Genomic DNA, 23,522 nt, shown 5'->3' with positions numbered 1-23,522 from the left:
TGCTGCTCTGTTATCATTATTTCTTCCCTTGATGTGACGTTGAAGACAGTTGACAGCATTGTCAGGTTGTCTTTAATTCATTTGAAGATTAAAAAAAAATACACACAAGGCTTCTGACAATATTCAAAGCTGAACGGATTCACTTTTTTTTTTTTTTTTTTCACGCAGGGGACGGGGGGGCTTGAGAGTGGGGAGCAGTTGATGAATTTCAGACATGAAGAGAGAACAAAGTCTGTGCATCGCTGTGTGCGCACACACGCACAGAGCAAGTGGCCGGAGGTGGGATATTTGCAGCAGCAGCAGCACCTGGTTCATGTTGATGGAGAAATATCCAGCATTAGGACAGTCTTTTCACATTTATGCACAAGCTCAAATGTATAATCTCCTCAAATTTCACCGCATCTCTGCTGCCAAAGCATTCCACCTCCAGAGAGGTGAGAGCATACAGACTCAGGGTCCGTCTTTTTTCTTCCGACACCTCTGCTCTTCATCGCAACAAAATTTTACCTTAAAAAAAAAAAAAAAAAAAAGTAGCCTGCCCCGAATTTTCTAGGAGTGAGCTGAGAAAGAGATTTAGCAGGGATTAGACACCTCTGATCAGACTGTTTGCTTGCCTGCCTCAGGTCTGTTCGTGAAGCAATGCGGGCTATGCTTCATGGTGCAAAAAGAATCGGGGGTGGTGGAGTGTCTCAGCATGGGGTTAGGAAAGTCCGAAATTATACTCAAAAATCTTTATGGAAAGGAGATTTGATGCTGATAACTCCAGCAATTTTCCACTTTAGATTTATTACTTAAAAAAAACCCCAAACCCAACAAAATAAAACCCCAAACATACAAACTAAACTAAACATAAAAAACCCCTAAATTGGGCTCTACTGAAAGACTAGTGTGAAAGCCAACAGTATTAAAACAAGGCAGCATTGCTCTCTGTCTTTTCTAAGTATGGAAGAATGAAGTTTGATCAATGAATACAGAATAGGAATGCACATTTACTTTTGTTTCAGAAAGTTTAGGCCTTCCAGGATTCCCACTGCCTGGGTGATTTCGGCTATAGGTGTGGGCAGATCATTACAAACCTCGGATTAGAGAGAAGAGGGTCAGCCGCAGTCACCACATTGCGCGTACCTTTCTGGCTGCGCTGAGGGTGGCTTCAAAGGGAGTGGATGGGCAGTGGGTGCCTTTCCGGTCTTAGAAAATGGAGTCTCTTATCGCTGAGGAAAATCTTCGCGTAATAAAGGCATCCCTGTAATTTAGCACTAGCATATATTTTGCACTCTAAAATCAGGCGAGCAAACGTATATGCACAGTTTTGGTGTGGGCTTGCACGCATAAGCCAAGATACATATGCCCATATCGGCTCAGATATATTACAGAGACTCCTTTGCTGTCTGTGGAGTCTGGTGTTTTATTGTTTCATAAAACTACCTTAATTACATTTTCCCATAGATAAGATAAACAGGACACTTTTCTAAGCGTTGGTTATCAGAAGTATTTTGTCGAAGTGGCATCCAGAGTAAGCTTTTGAGAGGGGATGGAACTGCATTAATTTTTATTTTGGTTCTTCAGTTGCACTTAGCATCTGACAAGAGTTGATTTAAATATTACATGAGTTTATCTTTAATGTTCAAAAAAGATTTGTGAGAAAGACGAAACTGTTTAATTTAAACTAATGTATGCCTGACTCTGGTCAGATTGATCACAGTTTCGGGTTTTGATGGGTTTTGCCCTTCTGTTGCTTGTCCTCTCGAGCTGGTTTTTCACTGTGAAATTATTTTAGTTCGGTGGCATGGACCAGCGGCTGCTGTCAAATCCACAACCCATCCAGTTAGTAAGAACGGGGAGGGGGGGGGAGGAATAACAAATGCAGTCCTTTTACCTAAAAACATTAATGTCCATAAGTCAATCTCTATTAGAAAAAAAGGCGAATTTCCTAGACTAATATCAAAATTCTAGGTGGCACTTGCCAGGTCAAATACTTAACAAGCCTGTAAGAGAGACCTCCTTACCACCACTCTACATATAAAATAAGCTATTTTAATTTTTCTTTAATCTCCGGGACAGTGTCTGAGCAAAACAGTAATAACAACATTAAGCGTTCATTTCATCACTTGCATCAGCAACCTTTGTGTATAACTTTTAAGAGCTGAAATCCACAAAACTGCAGTTAGGTTCCAGGACACAGAAATGCCTCTCTCACTCTTTTCAAAATCGTCCCTGCAGCACCTGATAGCCGATGGGGTTTGGCTAGCGAAGTCTGAGCTGCAGCTGTTAGAGATCTGTAATTGTAAAATACACGAATAGGAGAGGAGCATGGCGATAGTGGTCTGTTTTAATCGCGGCAAATCTGTAATTGTTGCTCGCACACCCAGATGGAGCCTGAAATGTAATTTTCTTCGAATTAAGAGTAGTTAAAATAGCGAAGCGGGGAGGGCAGTCTGGCTGGGCTGCAGGAGAGAGCGGGGGGCGTGCGGCGTAGGGAGAGGACTGCGAGCTTGTTCTGCCTTTCTCTGGCTAGCTGGATGAATCCTCTACAACCATCACCCCCGACCCGAGAAGCCTTTCTTTCGATTACTTGCTGTATTTGTATCCACTTTCTATTATATTACTGAAGTTTACTTGGTGCAGTTAACAGCATTGCCCTCTCCTCCCCTTCTCTAACTCATCAGTTCATAACGAGAGCTCGTTTTACATTCCCTAAAGCAGAGATTCGCAATGGTCCCTTTTCCATTTAAGGCCGCGGGGGGGGGAAATACATTTGGTTAAAGCACAAAGCATTTCCCGTGCCGCTTTCGCATAACGTCCCAATAGAGCCGCAGCGCGGCCCAGCATCCGGAGTCCCCATGAGCATCCCGGCCCCCGCCGCGGGCCCGGGCCCGGCCCGGCCCGGCCTCAGCAGTCGCGCCGTGCCGGGTGCCGGGACGGCCGGGCGAGCGCTGGAGCTCCATTAGCTTGCTGCTTTTCTCGCCTTCGCACATTAACGCTAACTTCCACTAATTATCTGGAGTAAATGTATTAGACTAATTAGCATCTGGGCACCACGGGAAACTTTGAACAGTAATTATATTGTGGGGGGGATCCAGAACGAGGGAGAAAACCCAGTGATTTGTCAAGGAAAGTCGCCGCTTGCAACTTTCCTCCCCGCCAGCGGTTCGCTCTGGGGCCGGGGCGAGGGCAGACGGCAGCGGGGGGAGAGGGGCTGAGCGAGGGGCAGCGGAGACCCAGCTCCGCCTGAGCCCCTGCCTGCGAGCGCCTGGCACACCGCGGGGCAAAGCCCCTCGCTGGCACGGCTTTTACTGACTCGGGGATCGCTTTTCCCACTATCCCGGCTGCAACGGTTTGTTCCGCAGTTTCGGTAGCTGCTCTGGCTTTGCCGTCGCAGCCCTCGCTCCTACCTGAATGCAGGACGACGAGCCGGAGCCGGGCGGTGGCCCTTGGGCGCAAGGAAGCCTGGCTGGGGAGGCAGAGACGCGGCGCAGGCAGGGGCAGCCCCTCTCGGTAACACGTCGAGTTTGGCACTGTACTTCAGTAAAGAGCAAACTCGGACCAAATAACGGATGGCTTCTTTTTTTTTTTTCCCCCTGTCCCTTCCTTTTTTAAAAGAAAATGAGTTTTCAGAGCCGTCCGATTTTTTTTAAGGTGATGATCGTTTGTGCTGCGGTGCGAACTGAAGAGAGAAATTGAAAATAACTGGATGAGCTCAAACAGTGCTTCCCTAATTGCTTCTGAACTTCTCATTTAGAAAGAGATGAATGCATTACATTGTAAAAAAAATAGCTTTCGGATAATCGTCTTACACTTTTACAAATCAGTCTTGCCTTCCCTATTTCTTTCTAAAGAATTAATTGAAAACTAGTTTTAAAAATCAGATTTTTCACAGTAAAAACATTTCTAAAAAAAGTTTATCTGCTTTAAGAAAGGGAAAGAGATTTAAGTGATTCTCAGTTTTCCTATTTCGTGCCAACAAATTCTACTGAAGAGGGAAAAAAACCCAACTCTGTCTGATTATTTTTTAAGAGAGCCCTGGGGTTACAATAAAAAAAAACTTTGGGTTGTTTTTTTTTAATTTTTAATTAAAATTGAATAAACGCTTAAGGAGAAATTAGCAGTTGCCTCCATCCAAGACCTACTCGGGTTTTATAACAGAATCAAAGCGTATTCAAAAAAAAAAAAAGGTAAAACCTTTTAATACATCAAATATACGGAATTTTAATCTTTAAAGCGATACATTGTCTATTTTAGTACATGACGTAAACCTTACTTAACCCTTTTCACAGGGTGGACTTAAAAATTAAAAATAGTTAAGTGTTCCTTTTAAAGAACAAAATAAGGCAAATGAGGTTTTTGGAATAGAATTGTTTTTGTTTTTCTTCCAGAATACATACAAAAAAATACCAATTCTCTTTCAAGGGTATACACCTTAAAAATAATTGCAATTTGAAATTATAACTGACAAATTGCGAGTTGTTTTTTAGTAACAAACATGCATGTAAATTTTTTTTTTGTTTCGATGAGACATTAAATAAGAACGTACAATACAATCATAGCAATTTTAAAGTAACATTAAAGAGAAGACCTCTATCTTTTTATTTATATTCTACAATGGGTGTTCCACTTTTACCTATTGAGCTCAGTTAAGTAATGCACTTTATGATTCGTTGTCCCGCTTGAAGCTAACATAAATAAATACAGTGCTCATGGATCCAGTCCTCAAATGAACACTATTTTATAAAAAGTCAGATTTTTTTTTTTCTTTCCAACTTTTATAAAGTTTCGCAGGGCTTCCTTCCCTTACCGCTAGACTGTGTTGTGTTGTGTGTCAAAGCCCCGCTGCCTGCGCTCACTGGTACCCCAGGGCCGAGGCTGTGGTGAGTCTCTGCCCATAGAGTGCGTAAGGGGAATAGTAGGGTCCGGTGGCAGCGGGCACGGGCACGGGGGCCCCAGGGGTGGGCAGGGGGCTCTTGGAGTAAGGGTGGTAGCGGCTGCCGAGTCCCAGCGCGTGGTGTGGGCTGCGCAGGGCCAGCGTGCCCGGGCTGCCCGGGGCGCCCGTCGTGGGGATGTGCATGTGGCATGCCATGGCTGCGGCCGCCGCGCTGGCCAGCGACGAGGAGCTGGGGTAGCTGGAGAGGAGTTTATCGGTGCCAGGGAAGGCAGTATGGGTCCGCAAGTGGCTAAGCAGCTCCTCCGAGGTGGCAAAGCGCTTGTCGCAGGGTCCGTTGGCCGACACCCAGTTGCAGATGTGCGGCTGGGGGTCGTTGGGGAGCATGAAGCCGTAGGGGTACAAAGGGTGGCCGGCCAGCGAGGGCGGCGTGGCGCCGGTCAGCGAGGAGTGGACGCTGTGCAAAGGGTGGGTGGGGTAGACGAGGGGGTATCCGGACTTGAGGGCCTGGTCGTGGGCGCAGGAGGCGCCGGCGGCGCCTGCCAGGTGGCTGGCGCAGTGGTAGCTCAGGCAGTACGGGTCTCGGCACAGGCTCGCCGTCATCACCGACGGCGGCGACGCGCCCGCCAGCGGGCTCGACCCCGCCGGCTTGCTGCAGCCCAGGCTGCTGGCGGCGGCCAGCTGGGCTCCCACCAGGCTGGAGGATTTGGTGGGGTCCAGAGCCACTCCGTGCGGCAGGAACTGGGGCGGGTAGCCGGCGTAGGCTCCAGCCAGCGTCCCCGGGTAGCTCATGCCCGCCGGGGGCAGGGGGAAGACGGTCTGTCCCGGCTTGTAAGGGGAGACGGGGGCCACGAGGCCGGAGCCCAGGACGGAGGTGGAGGAGGTGGCGGTGGTGCTGCTGCAGGAGGAGGCGGAGTCCGACGCGATGGGCTTGGAGCCCGGCGTGCTCTCCTGGTGCTGGTTGACCTCCACGTTAATCCCGGCACAGCTCACGCTAATCCGGCTGTGGCTGATGCTGGTGGTGCCCGGGCCTCCCTCTGAGCCGGAGTTGCCGCTCTTTCCGCAGCCCTCCGAGTCTTTCTTGTCCTCCCCGCCTTTGCCCTCGGCCGGCAGCAGCCCCGGCGAGCAGGCGGAGGCGCTGGAGTTGGGGCTGCCTGTCCTTGGGGTGAACGGCTGGCAGGTGGCGCTCGGCACCCGGAATCCCGACTTCTCCCCGGCCGCGACCCCCGCGGCGGGGGCGCCCGCGCAGCCTGCCGCCCCCGGCTCCTTCTTCTCCGCGCCCGGCTTGGAGTACGGCTTGAAGCTCGACTTGTCCTCCACGCCGATGTCGCTGAGCTTCAAGGGGCCCGACTTGGAGTCCTTGTCGCCTCCGGAGCCATTGGAGGTGACCGAAGAGAGTTTGGATGAAGGGGACGGGTCCGGCTTCCCTATCTGCGAGCAAGTTTGTGCCAAAAGGGCCAGGGGACTCTTCTTCGCATCCAGCTGCGGAAATCAGAAGGACACACAAAGACAGAGATTTAATCGGGGTCTAAGAAAAACCCCAGTGCATACCTAGGACTCTTGTCCCGTAGGTGTTTGCAGAGTACAGTCTGGAAGTAACGAACAATTTTGTGCGCATTCATCACCTTGACAGCCCCCTCCCCTGAATGCACCATTTTCCATAAAGGCTTTTAAAAGGGATGGGGATTTTCGTATCCCTGGGAGCCCGCCGTGGCCGCCTTCAGTGGCCACTGCCTCCCTGGCAGCGGCCTGGGCAGCGCGGAACTCGCTCGACGTCTCGGCGTCGCTTCGGTCGTGCAGGCGCGCAAACCCGCCCGTGGACTATAGCGACTGCAGCATTTCTGCACCCTGACTGGTGACACTATTTATAAACAGAGCCCGAGTTAGCCAGCGAGCCGGGCTCCCCGGGAGAGGGGTGCCCTCGCTCCGCAGAGACCTTAATGAAATCATTCATTCCCACGGACACACCCTTCCCACCACCCTCTCCGTTTCGAGTTTCGGTCCCGCAAACAGCGAGCTACGCAAAGGGGGACCGGCAACCTCGACAGAGGTGAAAAGGGACTAATAGGGCCTCTGAAGTACAAATGCCTGTCGGTACTTGAAAGGAATCGGTCGGGAAGCCGAAATAGTTATCCTGCCGCACCCACGTTTGAGCCTGTCCCTCTCTGCGTCGCGTCGTCCCGTCCTGTGTGTCCCCCCACCAAACCCAAAACACTGCCTTCAAAAGCAAGGTTGTTTGGCACTCGGAGCGCTTTCTTATTTGCGTGGCCGGATCGTGACCCCAGCGCGGGTCGTTTCCTTCCCCTCACCCCTTCTCTCAAAGAGGAAAAAAAAAAAAAGAAAAAGAAAAAAAAAAGCTCAAAATAGCAAAATGAAAAACTTAATTTATACAGGAACTAGAAATTATCCTGGTAAACATGGAAACAATACCCAGGAGCGGTTCCTCGCACTAACTCGAGATCAAAAGGAGCCCCTATCCCGGTGTAAATGCATTTCAAAGCGCAGGAAAGTGCCGAGGGCGGCTGGCGGAGCCGCCATGCACAGCGAGCGCCCGGGCAGGGACGGGAGAAAGCGACGGGGGCCGGGGCCGGTTCCGAGGTCCTTACCTCGATGGGGCTGACGGGCGTGGAGGGTAAAGGCTGCAGGTATTCAGGGTGTAAAATGTGTCCAGTCCGCGCCGTGAGCATTTTCAAGACTTTGATGGGAAGGCGGTTGGCTTGGCGTAGCGGGTCCGAGGGGGGGACGGCGTGGAAGCAGGGCTTGGCGGCGGCGCTGCTGCCGTTATTCCCAGCGTGCCCGTTCGGCCCGGCGAGGTCGGCGGCGCTGCGGCTGCGGCGGGGGCTGCCTCCGGGCTCGCTGAGGCTGCTGCTGCGCTTACTACTTCTTATAGCAGAAAGCGAGGGCGATGTGATCATGACCCAAAACCTCGCATGAAAACTGGGGCAAGTGGCGCCGCTCGCACTCGGAAACGCTCGCTCGCGTTCTGCGGGCGAGAAAGGAAAAAAGCCACACGCCCCCCGAGCAGAAAAACAAACATACAACGTCCCGTGGCTCTCTCTGGCGGGGAGGGCGTGGGTGGGGAGGGGGAGGGAAAGGGGGAGCCGGCCGGAGAGAAAGAGGAGGAAAAAAAAGCCGAGTAATCCTTGGGCTGTGCTGGGGGCGGGGGTGGAGGCTGCGAGCGTGTGCCGCGGTCCCCCTCGGCCGCTCTCGGCTCCCCCGGCTGGCGCGGAGCGGAGCGCTCGCCTCCGCCGCTCAGCTGTGATGCGAGCCGCTGCCCATCCAGCCCGGGATCTGGCAAAGAAACTCACTTCAAAAGCAGCTGAATTAGTCTGAGATTAAAGCCTTTGCCGCCTTCCAATCAAATGGGACCCCGAGGTGATTGGAGGGTCAAGGGGATGTGACGTTCCCTTTTCTGGGGCTTTTTTTTTTCTCCGTTTTTAATGGTCTCTCACTCTTTTTTTTTTTTTTTTTTTTTCCCTTCCCTTTCTCGTCCGCCTTCCCTCTCCCCTCCCCTCCTTCCTTGTTTTCGCTCCCGGGATGGGATGGGCGTTAATTCTGTGTTTCACATCACGCGCTGCGAACGTTTTTCTCCCTCCGCAGACAGCGCGGATCGCAGGAAGCGGCGGGGGCGGCCGGGGGCGCCGCACCTGGCGGGGGTCGGCCGGGGGCTCCGCCGCCCTCCCCACGCCTACCCCCCTTTACCCGGCCGCTCGCACACCGCCCCGAGCACGACCCGCCGCCGGCCAAGCACAGCGCTCACGGGCCCGGCCTGCGCCCCCCGCCCCCGGGGACAGCCCGCCGGGACAGCCCCGCGACCGCCACCGCGCCGTGTCCCCTCGGGCCCCGCGAAAGGGTCTCGGGGCGCTTTTCCCGCCCCTCCCGCCTGGCAGCGCGGGGGAGACTCGGCCGAGAACCTGCAGAGCGCCGGGCTGCGCGTCGCCGGCGGGCGGGGGCCGGGGCGCTGCGGCGGCGCGGGGAGCGCGGCGGGATTGGGGGAGGCCGCTCGTCACACGAGGGGCTGTCACGCACCGCCCGCCGCCGCCTTTCGGGACTCTCCGCCCCGCCGTCAATTGTCAGTGCTCCCCAACCGCAATCAATCAGTTATTTGTCAGCCCCTGTCAATCCGCCCTTGATTTATGTCAGCTTTTGTTGCTGATTACAAGCCTGGTGTGACTTGAAGGGAGAAGGAGAGAGAGGGAGGAAGGAAAACAGAGGGAGAGACGGGCTCCTCGGGAGAAAAAGCCATTTAATTTACAGAATAAATCCTTCGAGTAAACTGGATTTGTGTGCCAGCACCCGGTAGCCCTCCCCAGCTCCGCACTGTCCTGCCGGGTCGGGCTGCTGGGCTCTTCTTCCTCTTCCCTCTTCGTCTTCTTCGAAAAAGAGTCCTTCGTCCCTGTACCCGTCGGGCTGAACCGGTTGCTGGCACCGGGGCCCTGGGAATGCGGCCCTTCGCCTTAGTGAGAGTATTGGTTCGCCATTTATGTGTTTGATTTCAGCCAGGCTGTGTTGAGAACCTTGTGGGTATGCACACCGTATCCACTGGGGCGTTACGCGTCTTGCTTTGTGTCTGTGCGGTCCCGAAGGGTACCGGGTCCTCTGCCCCCAACACCGGTTTTACCGTGCCGGTGGATGCCCCGAGTGGAGTCCGCAGTCCTTCAAATCGCTGGATTGCCTTTTTCTTTTCTCTTTGTACGTTGCATCCCACTATCCCCCCACCTCCTCATCCCATAACATTTTTTCACGGGCAAAATGTGTTAATCAATCTTTTACTTTTGTTTCCGGATCTGACATGGTGGCCCACACAATCTACAACATTAACAAAAAGGTCACTTAGAGATAAAACACGTTTGACAAGTGAAGAACAAGGCAAGTGCTTTAGGGGTCGCGTCCAATTCCTGACCTGGACTCCAACCAGAACAGGCGCTGATCCTGGAAGGGTTGAACGAGAGGAAGGACTTTCACTTTCTCTGCTGAACCAAGTCCATTTTCTTCCCTTGAAACACCGATCTGCCCCAGTCCCTAAACAGATGTGTCAGATAGCCTTTAAGGATTTGCTCTTCTTACGAGGTAAATGTAAGGAAGGTTTTCCTAGGTATCCCCCCCTTCCCCCACCCCCGTAAAGCGATACCCTTTAAATCTTGCAGCGCAGTAAGTATATCTGCTGTATTTTATTTAAAACACTTTACTCTTTTACTGTAGTGTATAGAGTAGGATAAATATGCAGAACTCCTCTAGCTTCTATAAAGATGAGATTAATTTTAACAAACTTTTTAATTTCTATATTTTCTCTGAAAGCATAGGGCTTATAGCAGCAACTTCTCAGTAGAGAGTCATAAACGTACTTTCATTTTGCAATCACCGCGGTCATCTTGCAAGACCATCAAAATTAAAAGGTGGGGGGGGGGGAGGTAGAGAAAGAAACCTTGCATAAAAACCCACGATATTGCATTAGGACTGACAAGACCCACAACTTGCCCTCAAGGAACTCTCCCCCTTCCTTTATCTAGACTGGAAGTGACTTGAATCTGCCCCAGGTTTTCCCCCAGTTCTTTCTTTTGTTGTCAAGTCCAATTGATAAATGGAGTGCAGTAAAACTCTGGAAGAAAAAAAAAAAAAAAAGCTGAAACCTTCATTTGTGTTCATTTGCATTAAAGTGCTTGGAACAGCTGTTTTCCTTACAGGACCGGGGAGACTCCTATCTGTTTTCTCGTTGTATTTATCCTGCCTCCCAGGGTGAAAGACTAAAGATTAATTGTCTTAAGGTAGAGTCAGCTGTGGGAAGGCTCCCCCCTCCCCATTTTCCCTTCCCTCTCTCTTTTCTTGTGGAGGTGAGGGTGATTTCGGGAAGGGGTTGTTTTACTTGTAAGCCAGGGAAGCAAAGGCGAGAGCCGGTACATGTGTAAAACAGGCAGCGCACCGACGGGAAAAGCGGGGGAAGGAGCGGGGGGAACAGCACGAACCCCGATCTTCCTGGCTGAAGTAGAAGCAGCAGAGGGTAATTTAATTAACAACTTCAGAGGACAGCTTTTTCTTTTTTTTTTTTTTTCCTTTTTTTTCCAGTCAGCCTTTGAAATGAGATTTAAATCACACTCAGTATTGTAAACTTTTTTATGTAGAAGCTTGTAAAAAAAATCAGCCCCAAGACATCCCCTCCCCTTTGCGCCGGCCAAAGCATTTTTGAGCTATGAGAGCTTGTTCGCTGCGCTTAACACACGCAGAAAACGATTCCCAGCGAGGGGCTCGGAGTTAGGATGCACACGCGTAAGATCGGGCGGGCGGCGGGGCTGCAGCTTGAAAGCGGTGCGTAGTTTGTGATTTGGCTGCTGCGGGCTCTTTTCCTGCCTTGAGCTGAAGAAGAGGGATTCTGTCCTGCTCGTTACCTTCGCGAGGGATCCTTGTTTAATGAGTCCGTGCAGATGGTTTGCTGTTTGGCATTTACTTGTGTAGTCTTGTTGAAGTTTTGGTGGCTGTTGCTTTTATTCCTTTGAAAAAAAATAAATCTAAGGGTTGGAACCCGTCTTCCTCCTCTTACAAAGGAAAATTGTAACTTAAAAAAAAAAGGAGAGCAAAGGGGGAATTAATTAACAAGTGCCAGTCCACACTTTCCTTTACCTACCAGCTATTGGCAAGCATGTCAAGTCGATTTTATTTGCACACAATGGAAATGATTTATTTTCTCTTAAAAAGGAGTGGGCTGGCAGATATTTGAGGAGGAGAGGAGAGCGAGAGCGAGAGAGGAAAAAAAGTTTGAAAATGCCTTGAACTATTCACTGTCGAGATGGCTAATCAGTATTGAGGCTCGAGGGCACTCGGGCAGCTTTTCAATGCGGTTTTCCTTTCATCTCAAGCTGGATGGAGGCGCTCAATTAAAAGCCTATCAGTTTGTAAGTAAATCAACGCCTATCAAAGTTGTCACATCAAACAAAACGATTATTATTGCAGCCCGCCTCCCCTATTAATCTCCCTCTAAAATAATCCGCTTGACAGGTCAGGCTGGCGAGCTGCAAACCCTGGTCAGGATCACCCAAAAAACCCGGACTGACTATTTTTCCCTCGGGAGAGGGAACTGCAGAAACCTCGACACCAGCGTGCCTGCTCTGCGAGCTTGCTCTCTTGCCATTTAAGTGTCAGCTTCTGTAGATCATGTTGGAAAAGGGCGTTTAGTCTTTTAAACTGAACACCAACAACCCTACAGGCCCTTTAGGGCTTTTTTTTCTGTTTGTTTGGTTGTTTTTTTTCTTTTCGCCCCCTCTCTTTTCTATCGTTTCGAAAAAGATTAAGATTTTAATTAACAGAAGCATAGTTGCTGAGTTGTGTCTGGGCTGTATTTCTATGTGTAACACAATTCAGCTACCTGTCTGTCCATGCGGTGCGTCAAATTTATTTCCTTTGGTAGCACTTGCGTTTCTCTATCTACCCTAAAGCTTTTATTAAGATATTCATTGCAATAGATTTTAGATTTTTGCAAAAGGTGCATCTTCTTTTTTTTTTTTCCTCCCTAGAATATTAATACTTCTTATAAAAAGATAAGAAATATGATGGGTTATCAGAAATACCACACCACGAATACGTACGTTTGGGTAGAGGCACTTTTCCCCTTTCTTTTTTTTTTTTTTTTAATACGAGACTGCATGTGCTCAGCTAATAGCTGATGCATCTGCCTAGGTATCCGGCAGAGGTGTGGGGTATTTATTCCAGAATGTTATTAAAGCAAATAGTTTGAAAGCTTGCCAACAGAAAGTAAGATTTCCAAGCCCTGTTCGTATAGTACCTGAAAATATTTACCCTTATGCTTGTAATTACTTTTCCAACACATAGAAGCAGTATATATTTTACTCTGCATGAGATGTAGGTAATCGTTTTATAAGCAGTGATAATTTTAGAGCCATCTTCAAAATAATAGTCACGTTTAAGTGAACGTGAATTTTAGTAGTCAGTGGTATTTTTCCTAAAGGAGCAGAAAATCAGTTTTGTTTAGTTGGTTGGTTGTTTACTGCTTTCGGAAATACATCTTCTCCTAGAATGTCTGCGAACGGGTTTGTCTAATTTTGTTTCTTTTGTTACACTGAGATAAGGAAGAGATTAATACACCTAACAATAACAAAACCACCCCAACCTTTACCTTTAAAGCCCTTTGACAGATTTCCCTATTGACATTGTTTCATGTGAGTGTGAAAATGTTTACTCCTGCGTTGAAACCCGTTTACCAACAGCTATTTTCCAAATCTACCCTCTTTTATGTTTAAGGTGTTTCTTGTGGAAACAACTTTTATTTAAAATACGCCTTAAGGTAACTTTCTAGAGGCAGAGGGAGAGAGTAAGTCAAATGGGTGCAATGACACGGGCAAGGCTGAGTATGTTTCCTGTTAAGTGCATGGAGATTTTTAGTGTCATTTCATGTTCTTAAACGTACTACGATTAAAATGATCGAGTCCAAAGCGAGGGAACACGTTTCCTAACTCGTACTTATGTACCTGAATTGGTATTTGCTGTCTAGATCCTAAGAGTGAAAAAAAAAAATAGTCTTAGCTTTTGTAACACCTTGGTCTGATCATTCAATCTCAGCAATCATAAAGGCATCTTTGTGTTTATCTTCTGCAAAAGCCTGGAGGCTATGGGAGAGAATTATACCAACTAAGCACATATTTGGTTACAGTAATCCCTCAGAAATTAACTATGGCACACAAATGGAGGCGATCTTTAGCTTCGTCACTCGGATTTCAAATACAGAGAGTGTTTATTGACAAATTTGTTATGGAAACTGTGTAGATCAACTAGATGCGTCTTCAAGAGAGTAAGGAGCAGCATAGGAACAGCGTCTTTTGAGATACAAGGAATAGTTTTAAGGATATGGCTGGAAAAGGCACTGAAACCCCAATAATTAACCTTATCTAAACACGCAAATTACAAATGAACAATAATCTCCGACTCAATTACAAGACAGCTACGTTTGGACGGAGAGTAGGGGCAGGGACAAACACGCAATATATCTTAGCTATTTTCTTGAAATAGTCTACATCCATGATCCCAAAAGGTTAAAATAATCTTAATTTTTAATAACTATTAGCTTGTTTTCAGTCATCCCTAATGATGCATTTAGGTCTCCTCTAATCCCCACTGCTCTCATTTTTAGCTTTTTACACCCTAAAATTAATTCCACCTAAAGTACATTTTTCATTTTGTACTGTACTAGCAACGTGCAAATAATTTACATCAGCGTTCATCAGGACTGTCCTGAAGTGATGGATCATTTTGTTGAGTTGCAGTAAAAGTGCAGAATGATCTATAATGATGTAATATATACATTAAAAGGGTGTCTGGATGATCAGAGTTTTGCTAAAAATGTAAAAGGGCTTTTTGATTGATAACAGGGTTGCTGTTTTTCTGCAAAGGCTGTCACAGGCTGACACAATGCTTGAGTTATTAGGGCAGAGAAGGGCAACCATAAATTTCCAACGTCAGGCAAAAACTCTCTTTATTGTCTATATGATGGATGGGCCTCCGTACTAGACACCAAATACTTCGTATCACCCTTAAATGGGAACACATTTTTCGTGGCCATAATTCATGTTTTTTAAATAGAAAGTTTGAAATGCCTGCCTATATTTCACAATCCTGACATATTTATGAATCACTCCCTGCATGCAAATATAATTATTTAAAGCACTGAGGTGACATATGGGTTAGAAATGTACCAAATGCAGTTAGTGGAGTGATTTTTTTTAATTCCCTAAATTGAACACCATAGAAAACTCTGCCTGTCTGTTCAGATCAATAAAGTCGAAGGTGAAGTTTTACTGATTTTGTCAGTGCCACATACAGATATTCGGTTTTGATTAGGTGAAGCTGACAAAAAGGGAGTCTTTTTGCAATTACCATTAGGTTAATGAAAGAAACACTCATCTTTCTCCTGGCACCCCCACGCAGGCATACGCGCTTTGCCCCTCTCTTTTCGGGCGACGAACTAGCCGGAGGTAGATTTGACAGGCGTTATTTTTTCCTTTTAGACTTTATTTTCCGTCCAGCAGCGCTCGTCTCGGAGGGAGTGCCGGTCTGCGAGCGGGAGAGGGGGCTGACGAGAGGGGGCCGCGCCGGCCTGGGGCCGGGCAGGGCGGCCAGGCGCTGTCCCGGGGGTGCCGCCGCGGCTCCCGGTCCCTCTCGCCCTCGTCCCGTCGCGGCGGCCGCAGACAAGCGCTTCTCTCGCGGCGTTCGCCGCTCCCGCCGGCTCTGCCCGGGGCCGCCCTGGCCCCTCGGCCCGGCCCCTCGGCCCGCCGGCCGCGCGCAGCAGGGGCGGTGGAGCCGCGCTGCCCTCCCGCCGGGCACGGCGTTACCTGCCCACTGCGGCGGCGGGCTCGGCTCGGGCACACCGGCAGCAGGCGGCCGCTCCGCCGCTGCCTTGTTTTAGTTAATCACAGGGAGAGTCACCGCACCCTCCCGGCGGGGAGGCCCGAGAAGCAGCGCCCGCAGAAGGGCACGGCGGGGCCGGGCCGGGGCCGCCGCCCAGCGCGGCCGGGCAGCCCCGCGGCCGCCGGCACTTCCGCCGGGGCGGGCGGAGCCGCCCGTGTCCGCCCCGCCCGCCGTCTGCGCCCGCCCCCGCCGCGGGGAGAGCGGGAGCGGCGGGGCCGGGAGGGGAGGGGGGAGCTCCCTGACCCTCAGCGGCGGAGCGGGGCCGGCACTGGGCAGGGGGGACTCGCCGGCGTCCTCCCGCAGCCTGCCCCGCGCCTTGGCCGAGCTCCTCCCGCACTGGGCGGCTGTGCCCGCAGACTTCCTAACTCAGCCTGAGGGTCTGGCCCGTAACGCGCACCTTTGTATTTAGTTAATTGAAACTTACGTTATTTTCAGTAGAGCTCGAGCGATGTGAGCATCAAAACCACTGAGTATCTTGAATATTTTTTTTTTCCCGTGGACTTGTGTGTAAATGTGTAAAATATTTGCACTAGTCCAAACTTACTGTAGCAGGCTGACTCTTTGCCCATAAAATGTTAAATCAACCATGACCAGACTCATTTTCCCATGTCAGCCAAGAGGACTCTGTAAATCAACACATTAGGGCTTCGCTGGGTAGGAGCTGCGTGTGCTTCGTGCAAAACGGCCCTGACAGCCGCTCTCTTGGTGCTGTGGTTGTCAGCCTGTGGCTGACTGCAGAAGTGTCAGGTGGCAGCAGGAAACCTTGCAGGTAGAGTGCAAAGTCACTGGCGATGTAATATGCAAGAGACTGACGACTGGCACAACAGGAAGAAATTATGCAGGCCGCTTTACCTTTTGATGTGATTGTGTTTTTAAGACTCATAAATGTTTTGCAAAGCCTGTCCCACCAGCCTGAATCGCTTCGAAGAGTTGGTGTCTCCTGTGAAGGCCTAGTTAGTTTTATGCGAGCAGGGATGTTCTGCAGGCACTTCCTACCATCCCAAGATGGAACCCACTTGGAAGCCATTATAGGAAAGCTCATCTCAAGGTTATGAAGGGGTGTGTGATAGCTATACCTGGAAGCAAAGGACCACAGTGGATAAGTACAACTAAGAAAAAATAACATTGGCCATAGGTGCTGAAACAACCAAGACAAACTCCATTTTTTGTTCAAGAAACAAGGAATTCATCCCCCCCTAACTCTAAACAATATGCTGTATTCTGTAAAAAGCCTCAGCCAGCCAGCTTTTATCTAAACCACTATCTCTGGGTAAGGGTTCAGATACTGGAAAGCTTATTTCTGGGTGCTAGTAGGTTGAAAGGAATAGGAGACATAGTACAGCATATAACAAAATAATATCACTCCTTACTACCACACAACAAATACCAATAATTACACACATTGAATCAGATTAGATTCAGATATCAAGGTGAAGCTTTGTGCTATATTTCATGAAAAGGGCCTCAGCATAGAGAAGTCATTATCCAGTGCTCCTTGCTGGATTGCCTCCCACTCAGAGGAGTGACCCAGCTATGACCCAGACTCTGAACACTTGTGTGTAAATTTAATTTTCAGCATTACATCATTTCAACCGGAATCTCACCTCTTTGCTCACCGTTGTGCTATGTGGCTTACCTGGAGGTAAAGAGAGAAAGGATAGTACAAAAATGTGCCAAATATTAGGAAATGTAAGTTCAGCTTAAAAGTATGCACACAGCCACTTTTACGCTTTGGTTGAGTGAGACTAAACGAGAGAGCAACCAGTAAGGTGAGAGAAAAAACAACCATAATAAGTTTTAAATCCTACACGATAATAAAAGGAACTTTTGACGGTTACTTATGAAGGGGTAATACAAAGTCTGGTTAAGAAAATTTCCCATGTTAAAATAAAAAAAAAAGAAAAAAAAAGAAAGAATTAGCCAAACAACTGCTGGAATTAGCCAAACAACTGCTGGTAGCAGTGTTTCTTCTTGATCACTACTCTCAACACCTGAACAATGAAAACTTGTTCTTCAATATTCAATGCTGTTTTTTAGTGGGGTTTTGCATTTTTGCTAAGAACAACTAAGCATACACTCTACTTCATCTAACTGTAATTTTTTATTTTTCATTAACTGAGCAGAGAGGTACAATATATGTAATTTCTTTCCTGTCAAAAACTGAAAAATATATCTCTTCTTCTTCTATATCATTCACAGAAAGTTCATATTCTTAATGGATGACAAAGTAGGCAGAAGCATAGGAGTGTGAAGAGTTTTTTTGCCACAGGCCAGTTTCATTCAGGTACTCCCAACTCTGATTAATGTACTACCTTTAGTGTCAGGAGTAGAGATTAAAGGCACAAGTCCTTACAGTAAATAAGAAGTCTGTTCAAGTAAACTTCTTAAATTGTGGCCATGGAATAACAGAGACTAGACAGAGGTAGCAAGACTTCAGTTGCATTTCCAGGTTTACCATTAACAGTGTTCAACTCTATTTTGTGGCTCTGTATCTGTGAAATAGGTCCTTGTATTTAGTTTTCAATTATCAAGAGTTGTAATGAGGATAAGACAGTAAATGTTATAATGCACTACCATGGCATAAAAATACAAGAACATAATCTCACACTCCCTATAGAAAAGGTCCAACATTATGCAGCGTGTCTTGCTGTATAATAGCATAGTTCAAACAAGAGCATCATCTAATTCTTATCCAAATGTCATGATTTCTTGTCAGAATTAAATGTGCTGGTGGTGTTGCAAGTTCTATGTTTTGCATTACTCAGGCACTACATACAAACATGCATCAAGGTTTCTTATTCTTCCCCTGCTTTTCAAATTTGTGAAATGGTATAATACAACATATGCATGTAATGATGACGTATGTTTGGTCCTTTGAATTAGTAGTTGCCACATATTTCTATAATATTTGAAGTTAGTGTTCTTGTTGTCTTTTTTATATTTATACAATATGCTGTTTTTATGTGTGACCTTGAACTCATGAATTATCTCCATGCTAGTAGAACATAGGTACAAATGCTATTATTATATAGCATTGATAGGCTTGTTTGAATGTTACTAATATACAAGGGTAAAATCAATTAGCAAAACACCATTTTTGGAATGTAATTTATTAACACTGTATAAGAGTATTCTTTGGTTGAATAGCTCCAAGACAGAGATAATATAATAGCGTTGTGGCTACTTCAGTTAGGGCTTGCATCCTCTCTCCATGGAGTGAAAGGCGAAATTTTCTCATTTACTTGTATATGAAAAGAAAAGGTAAGCAGATGTTTTGGTTCAGTAATCACCCATTGTCTCATTGCCACATTTTTATAATAACCTGAATGAGGAAGAAACAAATTTAAGTAGGATCCCTTCATATGTATTACAGATATTTACTATCAAAGTATGTTAATAAGAAAGAGGAATGGCTGAACCCAAATTATAATGTCTAAGAAAAACAGTAAACATTACAACCCAATTAAAAAAGATGCTTCACTTTCACTGGACTGTTGGTACCCATTTGTATCTGCTATTGTTAATAATAAACAATATTCATAAACCAAAGGAGAAAAAAATAAGAACCTGATGCCATTTTTTGTTACTCATGAAAACTATGTAGAGTAGATAGGATTTTTTTAGAGGGTATATTTCTAATTACAGCACTCGTATAAACAACTATGCATCTGTAACAGGCTCTTTATCAGGAAGGTAAAAGCTATTCTTGCCCAGAACTGCCTCCTTATTTCAATATACCTCTTAAAATCATTTGTGTAATAAAGACAACTGGGGCTCAGTTATGGATATGATCTTGATTTTGTTGGCCAACAGTTGAAATTTCTGTGACTTGGATGGCATAAAAATCTGTTATGTGCAGTAGCAAAGGACAAGATTAGTTCGACTGAGTTCTAGTTTTTTTTCCTGGAGCAACCTGGTGTAACTGAAAGAAAAGTTGAAAGGAAATATGGTTCTTTCCTGTGGCAATTTGTAGTTCTATTTATGTATTTATTCTGGAGTAATAAAAGCAGTAACATTTTTACGGTGAACAATAAATAATCATGGGATGCCAAAATACACAACCCAGGGTAGGGTATATTTATGCTTGTAGTATATACACACCCCAAAAAAGTACTCCCTCTTGGAGGAGTGTTGAGCTAAAGATAGTTTGGTATTTTTTACACAGTCTTGGTGGCATGTGTCTAGATAGATCAGAGGTTTTATCACTAGTGCCCTTATATCTTCCCAGAAGGCCTAGATATGCTTGCTTGTGGAATATTATGAGGTGCTCCAGTAAAAAAAAAAAAAAGGATCTGCAGCACCTACAGATTTCTCCAGTTACACATCCTCAGTGTGGACACTAGAATATCAAAAGATCTGTTGCACTAGGGAGTTCCTAAGATCTTGAAAGGCAGGGTAAATTTCATCCTTATAAGATTAAGAACTGAAACAGACTCCTGAAGTACAGAAAAATTAATTTAACAGTTATAAAGACATCAAATTGATGACACCGGAGAATGAAATGCAGAATGTCCTCCCCTGCCTTGCCAGAATAATTAGAGAACAGTTCATTCATATCCTCCTGTTGTTTTTGCAAAAATACCAGTTATGTGAGGGAACTTCTGCCCTGGAGATGTCTACTAATTCGTCTCACAGGTTACCTAACTGAGTGTGGCAACCATCTTTCACAGAGACTTTGATACAGTAGCCAGTGGTTACTGGCTCCATGTTTTAGTTTCTAGATGTAAAGTTATTTGATTTTTTTTTAGCACTCCTCATAAACTGTGGCTGATTTTGATTCTTTGCCCTTTTCCTGCTAAGAATTTTTGCTTCACCTTTAAGTGACAAGTTCAGATATGAAGTTCTTGATTTTTGTCAGTTTAGGTCAAATCGTGAGAGAGTTTTTTGGATTAAAAATGCTTAGTCTTCCACCCTTCCATTCCATATAAAATAAAATTGCCCGAAGATATCTACTATAATCTAATCTATGATATTCTGATATGCGTACTATCAACTTTAACATTTTTAAATCTTGAGTGAATATCTGCTATCACTGTTTAATACAAATAGTTCTGAATTTTCATAAATATATTTACTGCATAATTCATGTCACACAGGTATTATTGTCAGTAATGGATGAGGGACAACACTAGGATAATTTATAAAATAGACAAAACCATTTTTTAGTAGTTAGTATTTTCAGGGTGTTGGTTTCTAATAACAACATTTTGGTCATAACATTTTTAGCACAACCGAAATGACTTATGCAAATTGATGAACTAACCTGAGCACTTTTATTATACCTGAAACACTGAAAGTGTCTTGCATTATAGAAATGTGTATAAAACCAGTTTAGCTCTTTTGCTTGCTTCAAGTCAAACAGTAAAACAGATCTGAATTTTTCTTCTTACAAAGTGAAAAAGCCCTCCTCTCACCCCTGTGTGTGACTTGTGAGGTGCCAATGAGTTGGAGAGGAACATTAATGATAACTGGGTTTCCCCTAATAATAGGAAATTTTTAAATGATAGAGATTTATGGAGAGAAAAAATGTCTCAAGTCAAGGAGGGAACATAGCTCAGGCACATTGTGGGCTGTAGTGGTGCTGAACCTGGTGTGACTGCTTTGGTGGAGGGTGAACTGTCAACTCTGGGATCTGGTAAAAAGCTTTTCTTTGGTTTTTACCGTGACTTAGAGGTGTGCCAAGCCTACAAAACGCTGTACCTACCCTGTCAGTTTAAGATGTTCTCAGGCTTTGCTTGTGTACACTGTTCACTTTTAGGCTTCCTCCTGGAAAAAATAATTTCCTTCCTGCTAAGAGAAAGTTTGAGGCTGGTTTAGCAGGCTGTTCACTTCATCAGGTGCTGCATTGGGATAATACAGACTCATACTGGGTTTCATTTTCTCTACTCTTGAGAAATACACGAGTACCCATAACGCCTTGGAGAATCATATGTCCTTTTAGAGCCAACAGGCACGCACCACACATTTTATGTCTCATACCAAATTATAGAAATCTGTCTGAAAGTAATGCAGCCTTTAATTTTTTTAGCCTTTTGAGTTACTTTTAAACAACGAATAAAGAAAACTATGATATTGTAATGGAATATGAAATGAGACCTGAGAAGGTCTAGCTTGCTAGAAGGAGCCCAGGCCAGTGATAAGGAAAAGTTTCTCAGTAGCACACAAGAAGAGGTGACTTGGCACCTTGACATGGATGGTTCTGACCACAGAGACAAGCATTTTGCAGGAAAAACCCTGAAAGCTACCTACTTAAAAAATAAGGATGTCAGTACATCCCTTGAGTAACTCTGCATATGTATCTACAATTTGTGACCTGAAGATCACTGCAGAGCCATCTGGATTCCTTGGCTTTTCAGTTTAGGGCCAGATCTCTAAGCTAGGCTGGATGGGTGTAGGAGCTGAGGCTCCACAGTCCTCTAGAGAAAAGGAGAAGGTGCCATTTTCTGCCTGTCTCACATCTCCAGAGTAGCAATGGGACAGAAATTACAGGATGAGACAAGAGACAAGCTTGGGTAAGTGCCCTGATTTTATCATACCTGTTTGAAGTTTGGGAAGGAAGAAAAGCATGGACAGCTCATAGGGAATGTGTGGTATATGGCAGTGGACAACCAAACAGGAGGTGCCCATTGGAGAAATTTTGTGCTCAAAGGCCAGGAATGGCTTCCAGGATCCTTCATTCCGTAACCCCCACAGTCATGAGAAAAAATTTTCTTCTTTAACCAACAGTTTTGCAGACTTTGCTCATTGCTTTCATAGTATTAACTACCATATATGCCTGTATACTAACAGTGACACATCTTAGCTCACTAGCAGCCAAGAGAAGGGCATAGAATCTCAGCAAGGAGTGTTGTACATGTCATCACTAGCACACAGTGTACTCACAACCTGAACTCACTCTGACATCCGTTTGCATGGGACTGTTCACATCTGTGTTCCCACTAGCACCTTTCCCACCTGTACCAAATTTCATAGCACCAAGTGGTGCCACGCAGGCTGGGAAGATAAATCCTTTCTATTCCTCTCATATATTCCTGGACATAAACCCCACAATCAGCAAGAACTCAAGTTATTAAGTTCTCTAGCATCCCTCTCATGCCTTCCCTTCAGCTTTCTGTATCAATCATATTGCTGGCTCTGTAAGGCATAAGATTGTGTTTCTCTTCTAATGCTGCCATTAGAATATCAGTGTCAGCACATTCCTGAAGCCTCTTCAGTAACTTAAATGGTCCTCTCACTCAGGTGGGAAGGTTACCAGTTGCTTTTTCCTGGTGTGTAGTTTCTGGATATAATGAAGCCTCATTTATAACTTTTTGGATATGGTATTATGGGAATTCCTTGGTTGGAATTCACTCGTGAAAAGAGGGTGCTCATCCATCCCAAGATAAAGTCTCTCAATATATATGGGCATGTTCTTCCACTTCTGTAGTAATCAATGCAGGCCAGCAGGACCATAGAATCATAGAATGTGAAGTGGTTGGAATGGACCTTAGAGATCATACAGGCCCAATGCCACCTGCCATAGGCAGGGACACCTCCCACTAGACCAGTTTGCTCATGGTCTTATCCAAACAGCATTGAACACTGCCAGGGTTGGGGCATCCACAGCCTCACTGGGCAACTGGTTCCAGTATCTAACTACCCTCACAATAAAAAAATTCTTCCTAATATGTAACCTAGATTTTCTCTTTTTAGAGGGGTGTTTCTTCTCATTTGTGCAATTAAAAGAGCCAGATGGGAGCACTGTATTGGGTGGGTGACAGTCTGCATGACCTTAGGAACCTCTGGCTGATACACACAATGCAGGGGTTGGAAACTGGTGTTACAGACTTCCTCTATGCCAGATTGGTTTTCTCTGTTTCGTGAATTGGGGCTCACCACAGTGTTATGGCTGTCCTTTAGGTGTCCTCTGACAGGTTTTTGAAATGCCACTGTCACTTTGAAATTAGCTGTCACTAATTAATTAAGTGATACATTGGGTTAGGTTGCTTTTACAGAGCACACCTGAGAGGTTGTGTTAGACATGAAGAATTGATTAAGTGATTATAAGATATGCAAAATACTAGAATGGCCCATGGCTGCAGCTGGTAAGGGACACTTGTGGAGCCACTTTGGAAATCAGCCCACTCTACATAAATATGACTTAGAGCTAAGGTTTTCTTCTCTTACAGGGAAGAAATACAAGGTATTACAGATTTGCTCTTCAGTGTCTGGCTCAGAATTGTCAGATTGTCAATGA

At 46.2% G+C, this 23,522-nt stretch overlaps 2 protein-coding genes and 1 long non-coding RNA gene across 3 annotated transcripts; 1 reads left to right on the top strand and 2 right to left on the bottom strand.

Moving 5' to 3' along the window:
* Nucleotides 1-4,186: 4,186 nt before the first annotated feature.
* On the bottom strand, nucleotides 4,187-8,514 carry ZNF503 (zinc finger protein 503). The gene is made up of 2 exons (XM_027649407.1): nucleotides 7,483-8,514; nucleotides 4,187-6,358 (listed from the first exon to the last, which is right to left on the bottom strand). Exons 1-2 carry the CDS (start codon nucleotides 7,789-7,791, stop codon nucleotides 4,838-4,840), a joined length of 1,830 nt encoding a protein of 609 aa, XP_027505208.1. The 5' UTR covers nucleotides 7,792-8,514; the 3' UTR covers nucleotides 4,187-4,837.
* A 734-nt stretch (nucleotides 8,515-9,248) lies between these two features.
* On the top strand, nucleotides 9,249-12,360 carry LOC113950081. The gene is made up of 3 exons (XM_027649408.1): nucleotides 9,249-9,946; nucleotides 11,567-11,763; nucleotides 11,867-12,360. Exons 1-3 carry the CDS (start codon nucleotides 9,403-9,405, stop codon nucleotides 12,017-12,019), a joined length of 894 nt encoding a protein of 297 aa, XP_027505209.1. The 5' UTR covers nucleotides 9,249-9,402; the 3' UTR covers nucleotides 12,020-12,360.
* Nucleotides 10,974-15,365, bottom strand: LOC113950086. The gene is made up of 2 exons (XR_003528666.1): nucleotides 14,756-15,365; nucleotides 10,974-11,361 (listed from the first exon to the last, which is right to left on the bottom strand). It is a non-coding gene; the product is annotated as an uncharacterized LOC113950086 (long non-coding RNA).
* Nucleotides 15,366-23,522: the final 8,157 nt, after the last annotated feature.

Source organism: Corapipo altera, unplaced genomic scaffold (assembly GCF_003945725.1).
Source record: "Corapipo altera isolate COAL_440 unplaced genomic scaffold, ASM394572v1 53, whole genome shotgun sequence".
Lineage (NCBI taxonomy): Eukaryota > Metazoa > Chordata > Aves > Passeriformes > Pipridae > Corapipo > Corapipo altera.
The sequence above is the reverse complement of the archived record's forward strand: the minus strand, read 5'-3'. Positions and strand labels throughout refer to the sequence as shown.